The 15000-nt window shown below is 42.2% G+C and overlaps 1 protein-coding gene across 2 annotated transcripts in view; it reads right to left on the reverse strand.

Moving 5' to 3' along the window:
• Positions 1–8876: 8876 nt before the first annotated feature.
• Positions 8877–15000, reverse strand: part of LOC125309703 (voltage-gated potassium channel subunit beta-3) — a 22130-nt gene continuing 16006 nt past the window's right edge. For both annotated transcript variants that reach the window (XM_048266788.1, XM_048266781.1), the window contains 11 exons: positions 14190–14269; positions 13883–13927; positions 13480–13524; positions 13283–13326; positions 12968–13054; positions 12755–12840; positions 12543–12663; positions 11708–11802; positions 11319–11439; positions 10776–10864; positions 8877–10418 (listed from right to left, as the gene is read on the reverse strand). In XM_048266788.1, the coding sequence (XP_048122745.1) occupies positions 10329–10418; positions 10776–10864; positions 11319–11439; positions 11708–11802; positions 12543–12663; positions 12755–12840; positions 12968–13054; positions 13283–13326; positions 13480–13524; positions 13883–13927; positions 14190–14269 (903 nt within the window). In that variant the 3' untranslated portion in view covers positions 8877–10328. The remainder of the gene's footprint in view (positions 10419–10775; positions 10865–11318; positions 11440–11707; positions 11803–12542; positions 12664–12754; positions 12841–12967; positions 13055–13282; positions 13327–13479; positions 13525–13882; positions 13928–14189; positions 14270–15000) is intronic.

Consider the following 15000-nt stretch of genomic DNA (forward strand, 5'->3'; position numbering starts at 1 on the left):
GTTTCAATCTTAACTTTTTGGTGTGTATACTCCTTCATTCAAATAGATGTAAATAAAATATAGCAAAAAAAAATATTAAAACCAAAGTCTCTATTAACATTTACATCTTTTAACAGTTGCAGTGCAGAGAGGAGTAATGCATTTACCAAAACAGAAAATGCTGTTGCATGCCACATTTAGGCTGTTCTATTGTCAAGAAGAGTATGTGTTTGAACTGTGTGTGTGCAGTGCCGCTGCTGGCTATTTTGGTGCCCAAAGCAGAACTGTTAGTTTAAAATATTTCTTAAGAAATACTACTAATTTGATGCAGTTTAACTAATTTATAAATGGTGCGCTGTCACTTTAAGAGCATCTACACAACTCTCATAATGATCAGCTCCATTCAAATATAAGCCTATGGCTAGTCCACAAACTCCACATTTGGCACTACATTAGCAATAGTCATGATATTAAGTTGGTATAAACAGCTAGCTAGACATTTTCTGTTTGCAATTAAAAGTGATAGCCTATATGAGTCTGGTAGCACCTACCTGATCGGAATGTGTTTCAATCGGCATAGGCTACTGTGCTTCATGTAAATGCTTAGTTTAAGGCAGTGGTTCTCAAACTTTTTCTTTCATTCCCCACTTTGATCAAGGGGGCCTTTTCGAGCCCCACCTGCCCCTCATCGCTCTAAGAAAGTGGTAGGTCAAGCTTAAAATTGTCAAATGTATTGAAATAATGACAAGTTCTAAATATATCCTCTTCAGCAGAGTTAAAATCAGCTGGTGCTGCAGATATAATAATAAATAAATACATAATGTGCCATTGTAAATTAAACACACATATTTCTGTTTTCCAGCAACATATTAGGAAGCATAGGCCAATATTTTACAGCATTGTACAATATATTCAATGAAATACCAACATGCTGCATTAAATGGATCCATAATCCAGTCATACTGAGCACTGCTGGTTGGGAAATATTTTTGAAATAAACTTTGCAGGGATGTGATGTAGGCCTACTGTTTAATACATGGGATCACAAGAGTGGCTCCCGAAGCAGACGTTTCAGCGATTTCACTCAGATTCTCAGATTCTGTTGCAATCGAGGCGCCTGTCCCATAAACCTAAGTTTTTTGGTGAATGCAGTAATCTTATCTGCTAGGTGAGGTAGGTGCTTGTCTTTGCCTTGTAACTGGAGATTTAACTCATTGAGCTTTCCAAATATATCGCAAAGACAGGCCAGCTTCAAGAAATGTTCATTAGTGAACGTGCTTGCAGATTCAAACATGCACTCACGCTGCCTTGACACGAGCGCTTCCCTATGAATAACACAGTGCGTCCATTGCGCATCGGGTGCTACCTGGGAATAGGCTACAGATAAAAAAATAAATTAAAAAAAAAATCCTGTTTTTCGCGCCCTATGGCATGTCTCCGCGACCCAGTAGAGAAACGCTGGTTTAAGGGAAACGAATTATTGAAGACTTCAACACTCACCAGCCCCATTACAAAAAGGCAAAGACCACATTATATTTTTGTCCATTTTCCAAATCACAGTGAATTCAGCCAGAATATTATAATGCCCTGGCTCCTGTTATAACGGGCCAGTAGGCTACAGGGAACCCGCGACGTCCTCTATTTTCACCTGTTGCTGCAGCCGTCATGTGGGCTCTGGGATCTGGGTGTCTGGATGAGTTTCACATTCCTGTGCCGGCTTGTTAGGTGCTTGCTCAGATTTGAGGTCGAATTTTTCGCTGTAGACAACATTTTTCTTCCCAGAAGAGTGTACAGCGTTAATGTTTTTTTCTTAATGTCTGAACTGCAATGAATTAAATGCTCCATGTTCCCGCTCTCTCCTGCACTCCATGTCTTGCACACGTGTGTCTGTTGTTTACATCTATATCGCGCAGCTATAGCCTACATCATTGTCAGGAGTTAGTCTCACAAAATCCATATGGCAAAATCCCAAATTCTTTTACTGTCTATGGCGAAATCATGTTTTAGTAACGCAGTAACGCAGGCTGCTTGCAGGAAAGTAAAAGTAATCTAATTACTGTTTTTGCAATTGTAATCCCTTACTTTACTCGTTACTTGGATTAGGGCCTACAGTAACGCTGTTACTTCTAACGCGTTACTGCCCATCACTGCATACCACATACAGACATTAAAGTGCAAGACTGAAATATAGAACATATATCAAAATATAGAAATATAGAACATATATCAAAAAAATAGAGGTAGTTGTGTTGTATATTTACATAGTCCTAGCGTAACCTTCTGACAGAGTAGTAGTAGCAGCAGCATTGTGGCAGAGTGATAAATAACATTGATAACATTTACATGAAGTTTAAACTTGTGCTTATGTGTACTGTATATTTACATTGATATGCAGTCATTTTAAGTATATCAGGCTTGATATGAAGCAGCAACACGTTAGGTTGCGCAGTCACAATGCAGTTCCACAGGGCGGTCCTGGGGGGGTGTTGTGGGGGGAGGGGGGAGTTAGGGTAGACAGGATCCTAGGGTCCTAGGTTCCTGGCTTGCTGGTGGGTGGGGGGGCTGTCAGTGATGGGAGAGTGGGTAGTGTTCAGCATCCTGATTGCTTGGTGGATGAAGCTACTTGCAAGTCTGGTGGTGCGGGAGCGGAGGCTCCTGTACCTCTTTCCAGAGAGCAGGAGGCTGAACAGTTCGTGTGCAGGGTGGGTTGTGTCCTTGACAATCATTAGTGCTTTGCGGGTGAGGCGGGTGGTGTAAATGTCCTGCAGGGAGGGGAGTGGTGCTCCAATGATCCTCTTAGCTGTGTTAACAATGCACTGGAGGGTCTTCCTGTTCTGATCTGTGCAGCTTCCGCCCCACACTGTGATGCAGCTGGACACGATGCTCTCGATGGTCCCTCTGTAGAATGTGGTCATGACGGGAGGCGTGGCACTTGCCTTCTTCAATTTGCGCAAGAAGTAGAGGTGCTGCTGGGCTTTCTTCGCCAGTGATGCTGTGTTGGTGGTCCAGGAGAGGTCATCGCTGATGTGCACCCCCAGGAATTTTGTGCTGCTCACTCTCTCCACAGCATCTCCATCGATGGACAGTGGTGGCAGTTGTTTGTGGCCTCTCTGAAAGTTGACATCAATCTCCTTGGTCTTGCTGACATTCAGCAGGAGGTTGTTGTCTTTGCACCATTTAGCCAGCAGGACTACTTCTTCTCTTTGTGAGCCTCATCCCCCTTAGTGATGAGGCCCACCAGTGTTGTGTCGTCCGCAAACTTCACCAGATGGTTGGAGCTGTGAGTGGTTGTACAGTCATGTGTTAGCAGTGTGAAGAGCAGGGGGCTGAGCACACACCCTTGCGGGGCCCCCGTGCTCAGGGTCAGAGTGCTTGAGGTGTTGTTCCCGAGACGTACTGCTTGTGATCTCTGCAACAGGAAGTCCAGCAGCCAGTTGCAGAGGGAGGTGCTGAATCCTAGCTTGTCCAGTTTGCTGATGAGTTGTTGTGGTATTAGGGTATTGAATGCTGAACTGAAGTCTATGAACAGCATTCTCACATATGAGTCTTTATTGTCCAAGTGGGTGAGAGCTGGATGGAGGGCAGAGCAGATTGCATCCTCTGTGGATCGTTTGGCTCGGTATGCAAACTGGAAGGGGTCCAGGGTGGGGGGTCGGGTGGCTTTGATGTGCGACATGACTAGCCGTTTGAAGCACTTCATGAATATGGGCGTGAGTGCTACAGGACGGTAGTCAATTGAAGCATGATGGTGATGATTTCTTTGGCACGGGTATGATGGTGGCAGCTTTGAAAAGTGATGGGATGCTTGCTCCAGAGAGGTGTTGAAAATGTCTGTAAAACATCCTTCAGCTCTTCTGCACAGTCCTTCAACACTTGGCCTGGTATGTTGTCTAGGCCTGCTGCTTTGCGTGGGTTAATGGTGGCTAGTGTCCTCTTCACGCTGGCAGAGGACTCGGGAAGATGATCCAATGATCCAATGACGAGATTCGGGAAGATGATCCAATGCAGGATGAGTAACTTGTAGGTTGCTCTCACACACAATTGCCTACACTCCCTGTCGGTCAGTGTAAGGCTTTGCAGTGCTATGTTCTATTTGCAGAATTCACATGAAAAAATATAAAAATAGGCTTAAAAATCCGTTATCCATTCTTTAGGACGGCACAGTAAATGGGTTAGGCTATTGTTGCTTATTTTGATTTTCAATTGAGCACAGTTACGGTTTTCTGTTCAGAAGTTAAAAATTGAAATGATGCGTCAATTTTCTAATTTTCCTTTTTTGCGCTTGTGGTTGGACTGAACCACGAGCACTGGGGGGAGAACACCATCTAGCTGGGCCAGGCTAGATGGTGGAAGAGAGCGCCGCCTGAAGTGATTTTGACTCATTACTTTAGAGATTAATAACTAAAACTTATTGGGAGAAGGCACGTTAAACATAACTTTCAGCATATGTTGAACATATCTACAGTATATTTGAAAACCATGGCCATACCATACCATAGCAAATAATTCCCCAAAGCAGAATGCTTTGCCATCGACGTCAGGCTATACAGGCTATAGGCATTTTTGGCATTTTTGCTTATTTAACGCTTTACGTCAGACTAGGTTTCATTAGGCTAAACGAAGACACAACAGTGAGCCTAATTTATCAGTTTATCCATTTATTAATTTCAACAGCAAATAGCCTACATTGGCCTGTAGGCTACTACGGCTCAAGTCCATTGGTAATGCTCATGTACAGTAGGTCTTCAAAGCCTCCCAGAACATGAGTAGGCTAGAACAGTGGTTTTCAAAGTGGGGGCCGCGAGGGGGTGCCAGGGGGGCCTCAGCAAGTTGGAAGGAAAAATAAAAGCAACAAATAAATACATTTGAAAATGTTAAAATATACTTATTACTATTAGGGTTGTTATACAATTCCATTATAATAATGTGTCGCATATCTGAACATTATATTTTCCATGATAATGACTGGGAATAATAGTAGAGTGATAGCTCTCATATAGCAGAAATCCCCAAATACAATTTTTACACACTGTATGCTCCATCGCGAAGTGTTTGTGGCTAAAATAATTATTAGGATTAGCTTAATGTATTTTTACATTTGCCGTAGTATTGTCGATGGGTTTAATAACACATCACGGGGTCCTTGGCCAGAACCTAGTGGTATTTGGGGGGCCTTGTCAAGGAAAAGTTTGGGAACCCCTGGGCTAGAACACGTAGGCCTACTTATAAGTGTCAGGACGCAGCAATGTCTCCCTCTGCATCTGAAGTTCTGATCTCGAGTTGACATTCAATCGCTTGGCACCTTGATGCAAGCTGAACTGTGTTTGATAGCCCTCCATCTCTACATCCGCTGATAAAATTCTTTATCTTGCGTGACTAATGACACATTTAGAAAATAGCAGCAATTATCTATTTGTTGACCAGTTAAAAAATTAAAAATTGGATTATTGAACACATTTTTTATTTAAATCAGATGGATGGAGCAAATAGAACAAAGCACTGCAAAGCGTTACACGGACCCCTGTCATACCAACCTCAAGTTTCTTGAAAACTTTAATCATTTAATCGGAACACATGGAACCGGTTATGTGGTTGCTCTGCAACATTGCTCAAGTTCAGTTGTGACTTTTTGAGTGCATCTCTGATACAAGTATTTAAGCTATGAGATGTAACAGGCAGGTCAGCATAGTAGTCCTGTTGACTGTTTGCAGGTTATGGCATGTCTCATAGGCAGAGAAAAGCCGTTGCTCTCAAACACTGTCCACTTGATCAACAGAGTCGGTGTACTAATGAAGGAATGGATTAGACAGAAATGGAAGGTTTGCAAAGTGATATCATGCTCACTTTAAAGAGTATTTCAGTACTTTCAAAATATACCGTTTATTTTGATATATGGTGTGGCTGATGTATTTTGTAGTTTACTTGATTCACTTAAAATTAGGGTATTTGATATTTAATTTAATTCAAAATGCCCCCAGAGTGTAGCACTGCTGCCTGACTGCTCTAACTGTTGGCTGCAGCAACTCAAGCTAGGTAGCACCGATTGTTTTTTCTCGTACCGACAGTAGGCTACTCAGTGACTTTGGGAAACAGAGATCCATGTGAAAAATGGCCAGAGTTTTCCTTTGTCAGGACAGGAGGGTGGTTTACCTAACACACATACATAGGCCTACTGCACAGCTATGTACCAGCTAGCTACCATTACACTCAGCATCAACTCATCTACATCCAAGCTGGGTTTGAGGCTGCACACTGCGCAGATGCACAAGCACAGCTGAAAAAAAGACTGTTTGGGTGGGCAAGACGCAATGCTTGGGTGGGCTTAGCTCACCCTGGCCCCTGCCTAGAGCCGGCCCTGTGTAAGATTCCTCCCCGTGGCATTCACAGAAAGTGGATTATTAAGAAAATGATGGAACAGACAGACTTTTGGATCTGCCTGTTTAGCCTGACAGATATAATGTTTTTTTATTATTATTATTTTGTTATGTGAATGCCTGCAGTCTAATTCATGGAGAATGTGCACTTGTCCAGCAATGGAAATGGCGCCTCCCTCTGGTTGATATGAGGGACTGAAAAGGGATTTCATTCTCTTATTTCTCAATTCCCTTTCTTTGCATTTCTCAACATTTCAGTGCCTTAACTCAATGCTGCAATACTTATCATGGAAGAGGTATGCTGCAGCTGCCTCTCTTCACAGCTTGTGCATTGGCAAGTTGTTGTTGGAGCAGTAGGTCCTCAGAAGTCAGCCTATTCAGCTTGATAGGCTGACTTCTGTTTAATTTTCCAGCATCGCAGAAGGCTGTAGGAGGAATCATCTTTCTCATGGAGCCATAGTTTACCTACAATCTGCCCTGCACTACTGCCACTGTAGTGGCTGGAAAGACTCCATGCTGTGCATCTGAGTTTTCATCATTGTTGGTGAAGTGTAATGTAATGTAATGCAGCACATGTTTTTTTAGTTACTCTTATAATAAAGTAAGCTGTTACACTCGAGTGGGCTGAGTACCAGAAATACAAGAGATTAAAGAGGCCACACGTCATACTGGGACTTTAGAGGCTTAGAGTGAACTTTCCACACAAATCCTGTAACACCTCATATTTACCCACCCCCTACCCACATCTATTTTGAGCACACAGTGGGTAAATTTTGTACGCTATAGAGGTCCTGAGATCAGTTTTGCACTGTTCAGTGGGATCAGTGGCTGCAGTATGGTTTTTGGTATGAGGTATTTCATCATCTGCAATGCAATGAGGTCACCTTATTTGGGAGTGAAATTTCACAGCTAAGCCGAACAATCCAACTACTTGATGAAAAGAGGGAATCCAAAGAGGAGAAGAGACATCATTCATTTCTAGGTCAAGTGACAAAAGATGGACCTTAAGATCTTCTTCAGGGCCTTTTTTTGGTAGTTATCTCCAGAGCCAGGGGTATCTTTAAGGGTGACAACATTGAATGTGCTATGGACCTGTCTGTCATTTATCTCTTATCATATCTCAAAATCTCTGCAGAGTATAAATTATATCAGAAAAAATGTCTGAATTTGGGTGGTGGGGCCAAATAGCTAAGGAGTATTGCTGTATGCTCTTGGTTGTGGTGATTTTTAACCCCCTGTCCTTTCAGGAAAACTGGATGGGATATAAGATTGTTAAAAAGCACAAGATGTCCTGCATTTGTATGTTTCTGAGTGAGTGTTAGTTGTGTATGGAGCAGTAGTTGGAGTTACACTGAATTAATGTTGCAAGGCCTAACAGAGTGTCACCCTGTTGTGCGTACATATTCTGGAGATCGGTGGGTTTTACTGTTATGCCATAGTAAATGACTAAATGCATACCCACTGCATGTCCACAGGCACAGAAGAGACCTAAGCAAATTCATTTCATAAGATCTCTTAAAAGCATCATTAAGTCAATAATTAATCTCTGGATGTTTTGGCAAAACACAATACGCTCAAGCTTTTTTTTCTTCTTTTCTTTCTCTTTTTCTTGCATAACAGTAAAATAAAGGATGTACAGGCAAATATATAGCATTTAGGAGTGCACTAAATGTTTATATACATTGGTTGGTTGTCCTTCTGTTTCACTATGTTTCTGCAAACAATATGATATTAGAAAGCAATATTTTATATTCTGGCATCTCTAATGTCATTCGTAAAAAACAAAACAGACTTCTCTTCAAAAGCAACTCAAGTACAATACTTACATAAGCCATGGACAACTGTGAAATAAACAAACACCAGAACTGGTCGGCACAGTTTAACAGGAGAATTGCTGACTTGACCATTGATAGAGTGATACACAGTAGCCAGAGGAATTTCAACCCCAAACTGCTTTAACATGGTGACTTCACATACCATTCTGGGTAAGCTCCTGATCAAAAAGCAGACTGAAGCGTGGTTCTAATGCTAAATCTCATCCAGTTCTCGTGAGTCGTCATTATGTACACTAACACTTGGCTGAGAACCAGAGTGGACAAAAATAACTTCATCAAGGAAATTGCATACAGAATGCCAAGTTTGATTTAAATTAACTGACCTGATGACCAACAAACTGAATCGATAGAACATGACCTCTTTTCATTGTTCATATGGACTAACCAACAAATTATGAAATAGCTCAGTTGTTTTTATGATTCACATGAAATCATAGGTTTCTAATGTCACATCAATTCACCCTTTTCATGTACAAAATTCTTTCTTGCAAATCAATCCTGATTATCCTTCAGTTGTAGAAAGTGGCACAAACGGCTGAGATGAATCCTTTGCTACAAACAAACAGCGCAAAACAAAAATCAGTGAAAAAAATGGAAGCAGTCTTCTAGATGTCAGCACTGACTTGCAAATTCTACCAAATGATCAAAGATAGCTTCATCTATTGTAAGCAAGACATGGCACCCCTTACCAAACTAACATGTTTATGCAAGCCTTCACTGTGTTTTGTGATAGAACTTCCACACACAAACTGAGTGTGGTAGTTCAGTGGAACACAAAGCTGTGCCTGACGGCTGCTTTTCCATCACAGAGTGTGAGCCAGCGTCTGTCTCTGACAGCTAATAACTTCCAGCAGCATCTCCAGTGATACTCTCATATGAATACCGAGGACACTTTCTTGACCATCTGTAGCTAAATTCGATAACTCATTCATGTGTACATAAATACAACTGCATGGCGGAGGATTCTTCTCATTGTCATCGTCGCAGAGAAAGTTTTTGTTTTGTCCACATACATAAACACATAAATGCCATCTTAAGGTCATAGAAGACCTTGCACTCTCTCTACATCTGGACCCTGAACTAGGTAGTGCAAAAAGACAAGGCAGAGGCTGTTTACAGATGAGGTGCAATGAATGTACATATACCACAAAAAAAGCCATGCCATACCAACACTCTTCACCCCACGTGGGAAACCTGTTCTCTCTTAAAGGGTCATGCGCACAGTTTTAACACAGTTTTACAATAGGAAGGGAGAGGGGAGGAAGACTTGTGTTGTTACTGATGCACAGTGCCACAAATTGGCAGTAGACTGTCTCTCTCACACACACACACATACAAAGACACACACACATACACACATACAGTGCTACACATAGCACCTCACTACACCTGGTACCAGATACAATAGATCGTACATGTCTAGCCTGGCAGTACTGTGCAAAACACATATTCAGACATATATTCACATAGGTTCATCTTCATACACACACAGGATCTACAACCATACATTCTTCTAACACGTGCACACACACACAGACTCAATCACTCATCCATTCAGAAAAGGAGGAAAGATTAATCTTGTATCACTCTTGCATTGTGGCAGTGAAATGATCCCACTCTTCTGTCTTGGATAATCGTCTCTGTTCTGTTCAGAGGGAGAGGGGAAAGGAAGGAGAGAGGGAGGTGTTTGTTTAGAGTTGCTGCCAGTCACATGTTCATCTCTCTCTGTTTCAAACGATCCCTGTTCCATCAACTCTATTCCTGGAAGACAGAGACTGAAATGCATACACACCGCCCTCTGTCCATGTACAGAAATGAAATAAGCCTGGCCGTGTTTCATATGTGATCTTTTGTTTGTTTTGTCAATGCTATTGTTGTCGTCGAAGCTCAGAGTAGGATATCCTTTTTTTTTTGTTGTTGTTAATATAAGATATAAAGAGATGCGCAGAAGGGTTGTGCGCAAATACTGGAAGCACAATGTTGCAGAAGACATGCAGGTTTTATTGGTTATGCAGGAGGGCAAAGAAGCGATGTTCCTCTCTGTGTGGCGTCCTCCTCTCTCTCTCTCTCCCTCGTCTTCATTCCTCTTTCTGCATTCGACACAGTCTCCATATTTCTGTCTCGCTTGCCATCGTTTTCTTCATGCACGCGTCTCTTTTTTGGAGTGAGGTTTGTTTCCCAGCAGAGCGTCGATCTCGCTCACTGCCTGGGGTGTCATCTGGGTGAGCACCTGACAGACAACAGAAAATTGTGTAAACCTCCACCTATTAACTCCTTTGTTTCCTGTTTTTTAACAATGGGCAAAATAATAGGTGCAATTAAAATTTCACTCTCTAAAAAAACATTGAATGTAACACAATTGAACAAAAAGCTTGTTGAAGACTATACACAATAATTATAATTGCACGATAAGGCTATTTTAGTACTTAACATTAATGTGCAAATTGCCTGTGGCCCTTTGTATGTTTGTATGAGTGGGAGGCTGGATGCTGTGCATCAAAATGGTGTAGTTGTGGCCTGATTGCTGTGTGGTCTGTGTGGTGGTGGGGGTTGTGACATTGTAGCGTTGTAGCGTGAGTTCAGTTACCTGCAGGGCCCCCAGGTTCTCGATGAGCTGGTCTGTGTTCGACACGCCCATGAGCACGGAGCTGACCCCCTCACTACGCAGACACCAGGCTACGAGAGACACACACACATTGACGTACAGTATGTCCTGTCTTCTGAATTCCTTTATCTATGCTGCTTTCTGCCGAGTGGAATAAGGAAACTGGGAAATGTTATGGTACAAGAACTTATACAACATGGTTTATAGAAATTCTACTTTATTAAGAAGAAATATCTAAGATAGGTACGATATACTTGATTTCTACATATTCACAACTGTTTTCTCTGTATGAAGCTATAAAGCTATGTATTGCACACAATTAAAATGCACAATTAAAATGTGTTGCAATGTTTGACTTAAATCAAGAACTATCCTCTTGATTTTTGACCAGTGTTTTGTTTTAAGGTTTTTGGGTCAAATGAGACATCACATCAGTGAACACAATACACACACACACACACACACACACACACACACACACACACACACAGTATCGCAAACACAGAATCAGTTGTAAAGCATTACCAATAGCTAGTTGTGCAGCAGTGCAACCCATTCTGTCAGCCAGCAGGTGGAGCTCTTTGATTTTGGCCAGCTGTCTGCGGCCCTCCTCACTGTTCACACGCTCTTTCAGCCACTGGTAGCCCTGACACATACAAAATGGAGATTCGTCACCAACGCTAAATACACAACTCTAAAGTCACAAGCTAGACTCACATATTTCATTGTGGCCACTATAATTTTTATTACCACCGTGTATATATCATACTTTCACTCACTCAACATTTAATCAATAAATCAAAGCACTTGTTTTCTTTTTTCTGAAAACGAAATTTTTTAGACATTTTCTTCTGTGTAACTATTTGCTGAACCTTAACAAAGCACAGGAAAATGGAGTCTTCACACCGACATACTTTCATAGCGGCCCGGGAGCAGTCTGGAACGCCGTCACTGTACTTTCCAGTGATCAGCCCACAGGCCAGTGGGGACCAGGTCATAGCTCCCACTCCTGCGCAAGACCAAGATGGAGGCAAGAGAGGAGGGAGGAATGGAAGGAAGTATAAGAGAGAAAATACATGCGACGATTGGCAAGATAAGAGTGAGGGTGAAGAAAACATTTAGGGTAATTCCACGCAAAACTGTCACGTCCATAACGCAAACACAATGCCATGGTATGGTATGATGTGAATGATGATTACTTTAAATTTGAGCATTCACTCTTCTTGGTTGTAGAATTTAACATGAAATACTTTTCACATAATCATTCGCATCATACAAATACCATGGCATTTAGCTGGCGTTATAGACATGACAGTTTTGCATGGAATTGCACCTTAACAGGTTTTATATTTACGGTCATTCATTTAGCAGATATCTTAATCCAAAATCACTTCCAAGATAGAAACATATTTTATAAATGTAGGCCATACATGCATCCCAAGAACCATTTCCATGCATTGAATTACAGGAACAGAAGTTTAAAATATTTATTACCATAAATGTTGCATGGTTACCAATTTTAACGACAATATTGTTCTTCATCTGCGATGTATGTTGGGTTCTGGAGACTGTGTGTGGTGATAGTGGTGGTGATGGTGGTGGTGGTGGTGTGTGTGTGTGTGTGTGTGGGGATAATACTTCATAATGACTGCAATAATCCTCCTGTCAGATATGTGGAGACGCTTAACAGAGATGTAATGACATTTATAATGTAGTCTCGCCAGAGTGGGAAACAGGATAATTACTGACCTATCTTGTGATAGAGTTCAGGCAGTTGGACTTCCACCTTGTCCCTCTGGAAATAGTGGTACTCAGCCTGCTCACACACGGGTGGGATCAGGTTGAACTGGCGTGCCACTGAGTACGCCTCCTAGTGGTGAGAAACAGAACTGCTGTGAGGCACAAATATATTTACAGAGAATAACAGAAGGATTACGAGGTGACAAATGATAGGAACGCACCATGATCTCCATGGCGCTCCACCGGGATGTTCCCCAGTACATTGCCATGCCCTGGTTTATCACAAAGGTCATTGCACGCACGACTTCTGCAAAGGGCACAGAACACACACACACACACACACACACACCATAAGTGAAGTGAAATGTCAAGTGAAATCTTGTCATTATAAACCACAGACACTGTATAGAATCTTGAATGTGACCATCCCTGACCTTCCATTGGGCTGTTGACATCATTACGGTTGGCGAAGACAATGTCGACATATTCTAACTGCAGTCTGGACAAGGATCCTCGAAGACCTATGAACCCAAAAGAGTCATTAGCACCATCAGCATCACCATTACTTCACTATCATTAACACCAGCATCACCGCCCCTCTAATCACGCCAGCCATCATTACAACCATCCGCATCGCAACTGTAATCAGCTTTCCAATCGTTTTTATTTAATCAAACACTCAGTTGGATAATTAATAACCATCATCCACCTCTGTACATTGAACGTTCACACAATGGAAAGCTCCTTACCTTCAATGATATGCTTTCTGGAGAGCCCTCTCTCTGTTTCTGCTCTGGGGGATTAGAAATACAGAGTCAATGCAAAGGAGGATTTGGGAGAAGATTAGATGTTTCCTGTTAGATATATTAATTAGGATATTTATACTTCTGTATATCTTGATGTATTATATTATTTTCTATGTTTCTGCCTTTCACTCTGAACTTACTGTCCTCCCCAGTAGATCTTGGTTGTCACTACAAAACTGGATCTCCTAAAGAACATTTTGGGGAAAAAAAGAAAACGTTGAGCAAAATTCGTCAGACACAATGCCCAACTCCAGGTCCAGGTACAAAGTCCAGGAACAAACTTAGCACACAACAACCCCAGAAGTTCCCTCGCAGACGTAACTCACGGATGAGGCATAAGAACATATGCTATGAGTAAATCACCCTACTTGAAAGCATCTGTCACACAAACACACACACACACACACACACAAACACAAGACCGTGTGACATGATGTGATGTGCTCGGACACACCGCATTGCCCAGCACAAATGAGTCACGTCAGGCTGCCGTGCGGTATTTACACTAGCTGTGCTCACACTGGGCTCACTCTGGGCTCTCACCTCCATCCTTTCTTCTTGATGATGTTCCCGAGAGTGATCTCAGCCCTACGGAGGACGTGACAGCGCGAGGTGCCGGGGACGGGGACAGGGAGAGGGACAGGAGGAGATAAAAATGTCACGTCATGATTTTCATGCCAGAATCTATAAATAAACCTCAGGCTTAAAATACAGGCAATGGTCTTAATTCAGACTGTAATGCAATACATTATTCAACGTGAAACACAGCTTGTTGCCAGGAAGGAGGCGTAAATGGATGACGCCGGATGACGGATGGATGCCTGATCGGGATAAATGTTTGGCTGCTTACCTGCCCGAGGCGTAGACCTCTGCCGTGTCAAAAAGATTCACCCCATTCTCATATGCTATGGTCATCAGGTTCTCTGCCATCTGTGTGTGTGTGTGTGTGTGTGTGGGGCGGGGTGGGGGCAGAGAGAGGTGGATGAGAGAGGTGGACGAGCATTTAACAATGTTCATGACACAGGGTCATACATGCCTAATGAGATAGACTGCAGCATTGTGTGTGTGTGTGTGTGTGTGTGTGTGTGTGTGTGTGTGTGTGTGTGTGTGTGTGTGTGTGTGTGTGGGGGGGGGGTTTGAGGAGTAGTGATCTCTTGGCACTTCATCATCTAGTGCAGTGTGCCCTTGTGAAGGGCACTTAACCCCTCAGTGCTCCCATGCTGCCCAATGGTCCTCTGAAGACTGAGGTTGGACTGCACAGCTGCTTGGTATGTGTGTGTGTGTGTGTGTGTGTGTGTGTGTGTGTGTGTGTGTGTGTGTGTGTGTGTGTGTGTGTGTGTGTGTGTGTATGTGTGCCTGTGTATATCTGTTTCTGTGTGTATGTCTGTCTTTAAATATGATATACAGTACAGGCTAAAAGTGTGGACACACCTTCTCATTCTATGTGTTTCATTTATTTTCATGACTATTTACATTGTAGATTCATCAAAACTATTAATGAACACATGTGGAATTATGTACTTAACAATGTGTGAAATGACTGAAAACATGTCTTATATTCTAGATTCTTCAAAGTTGCTATTTTTTTTAATTTAATACCATATTTAGCAAGCAATAACTTGACAAATATTCATCTGTGGGCCAAATAACTTTGCATTCAT

This window comes from Alosa alosa, chromosome 2, assembly GCF_017589495.1.
Source record: "Alosa alosa isolate M-15738 ecotype Scorff River chromosome 2, AALO_Geno_1.1, whole genome shotgun sequence".
Taxonomy (NCBI): Eukaryota; Metazoa; Chordata; class Actinopteri; order Clupeiformes; family Clupeidae; genus Alosa; species Alosa alosa.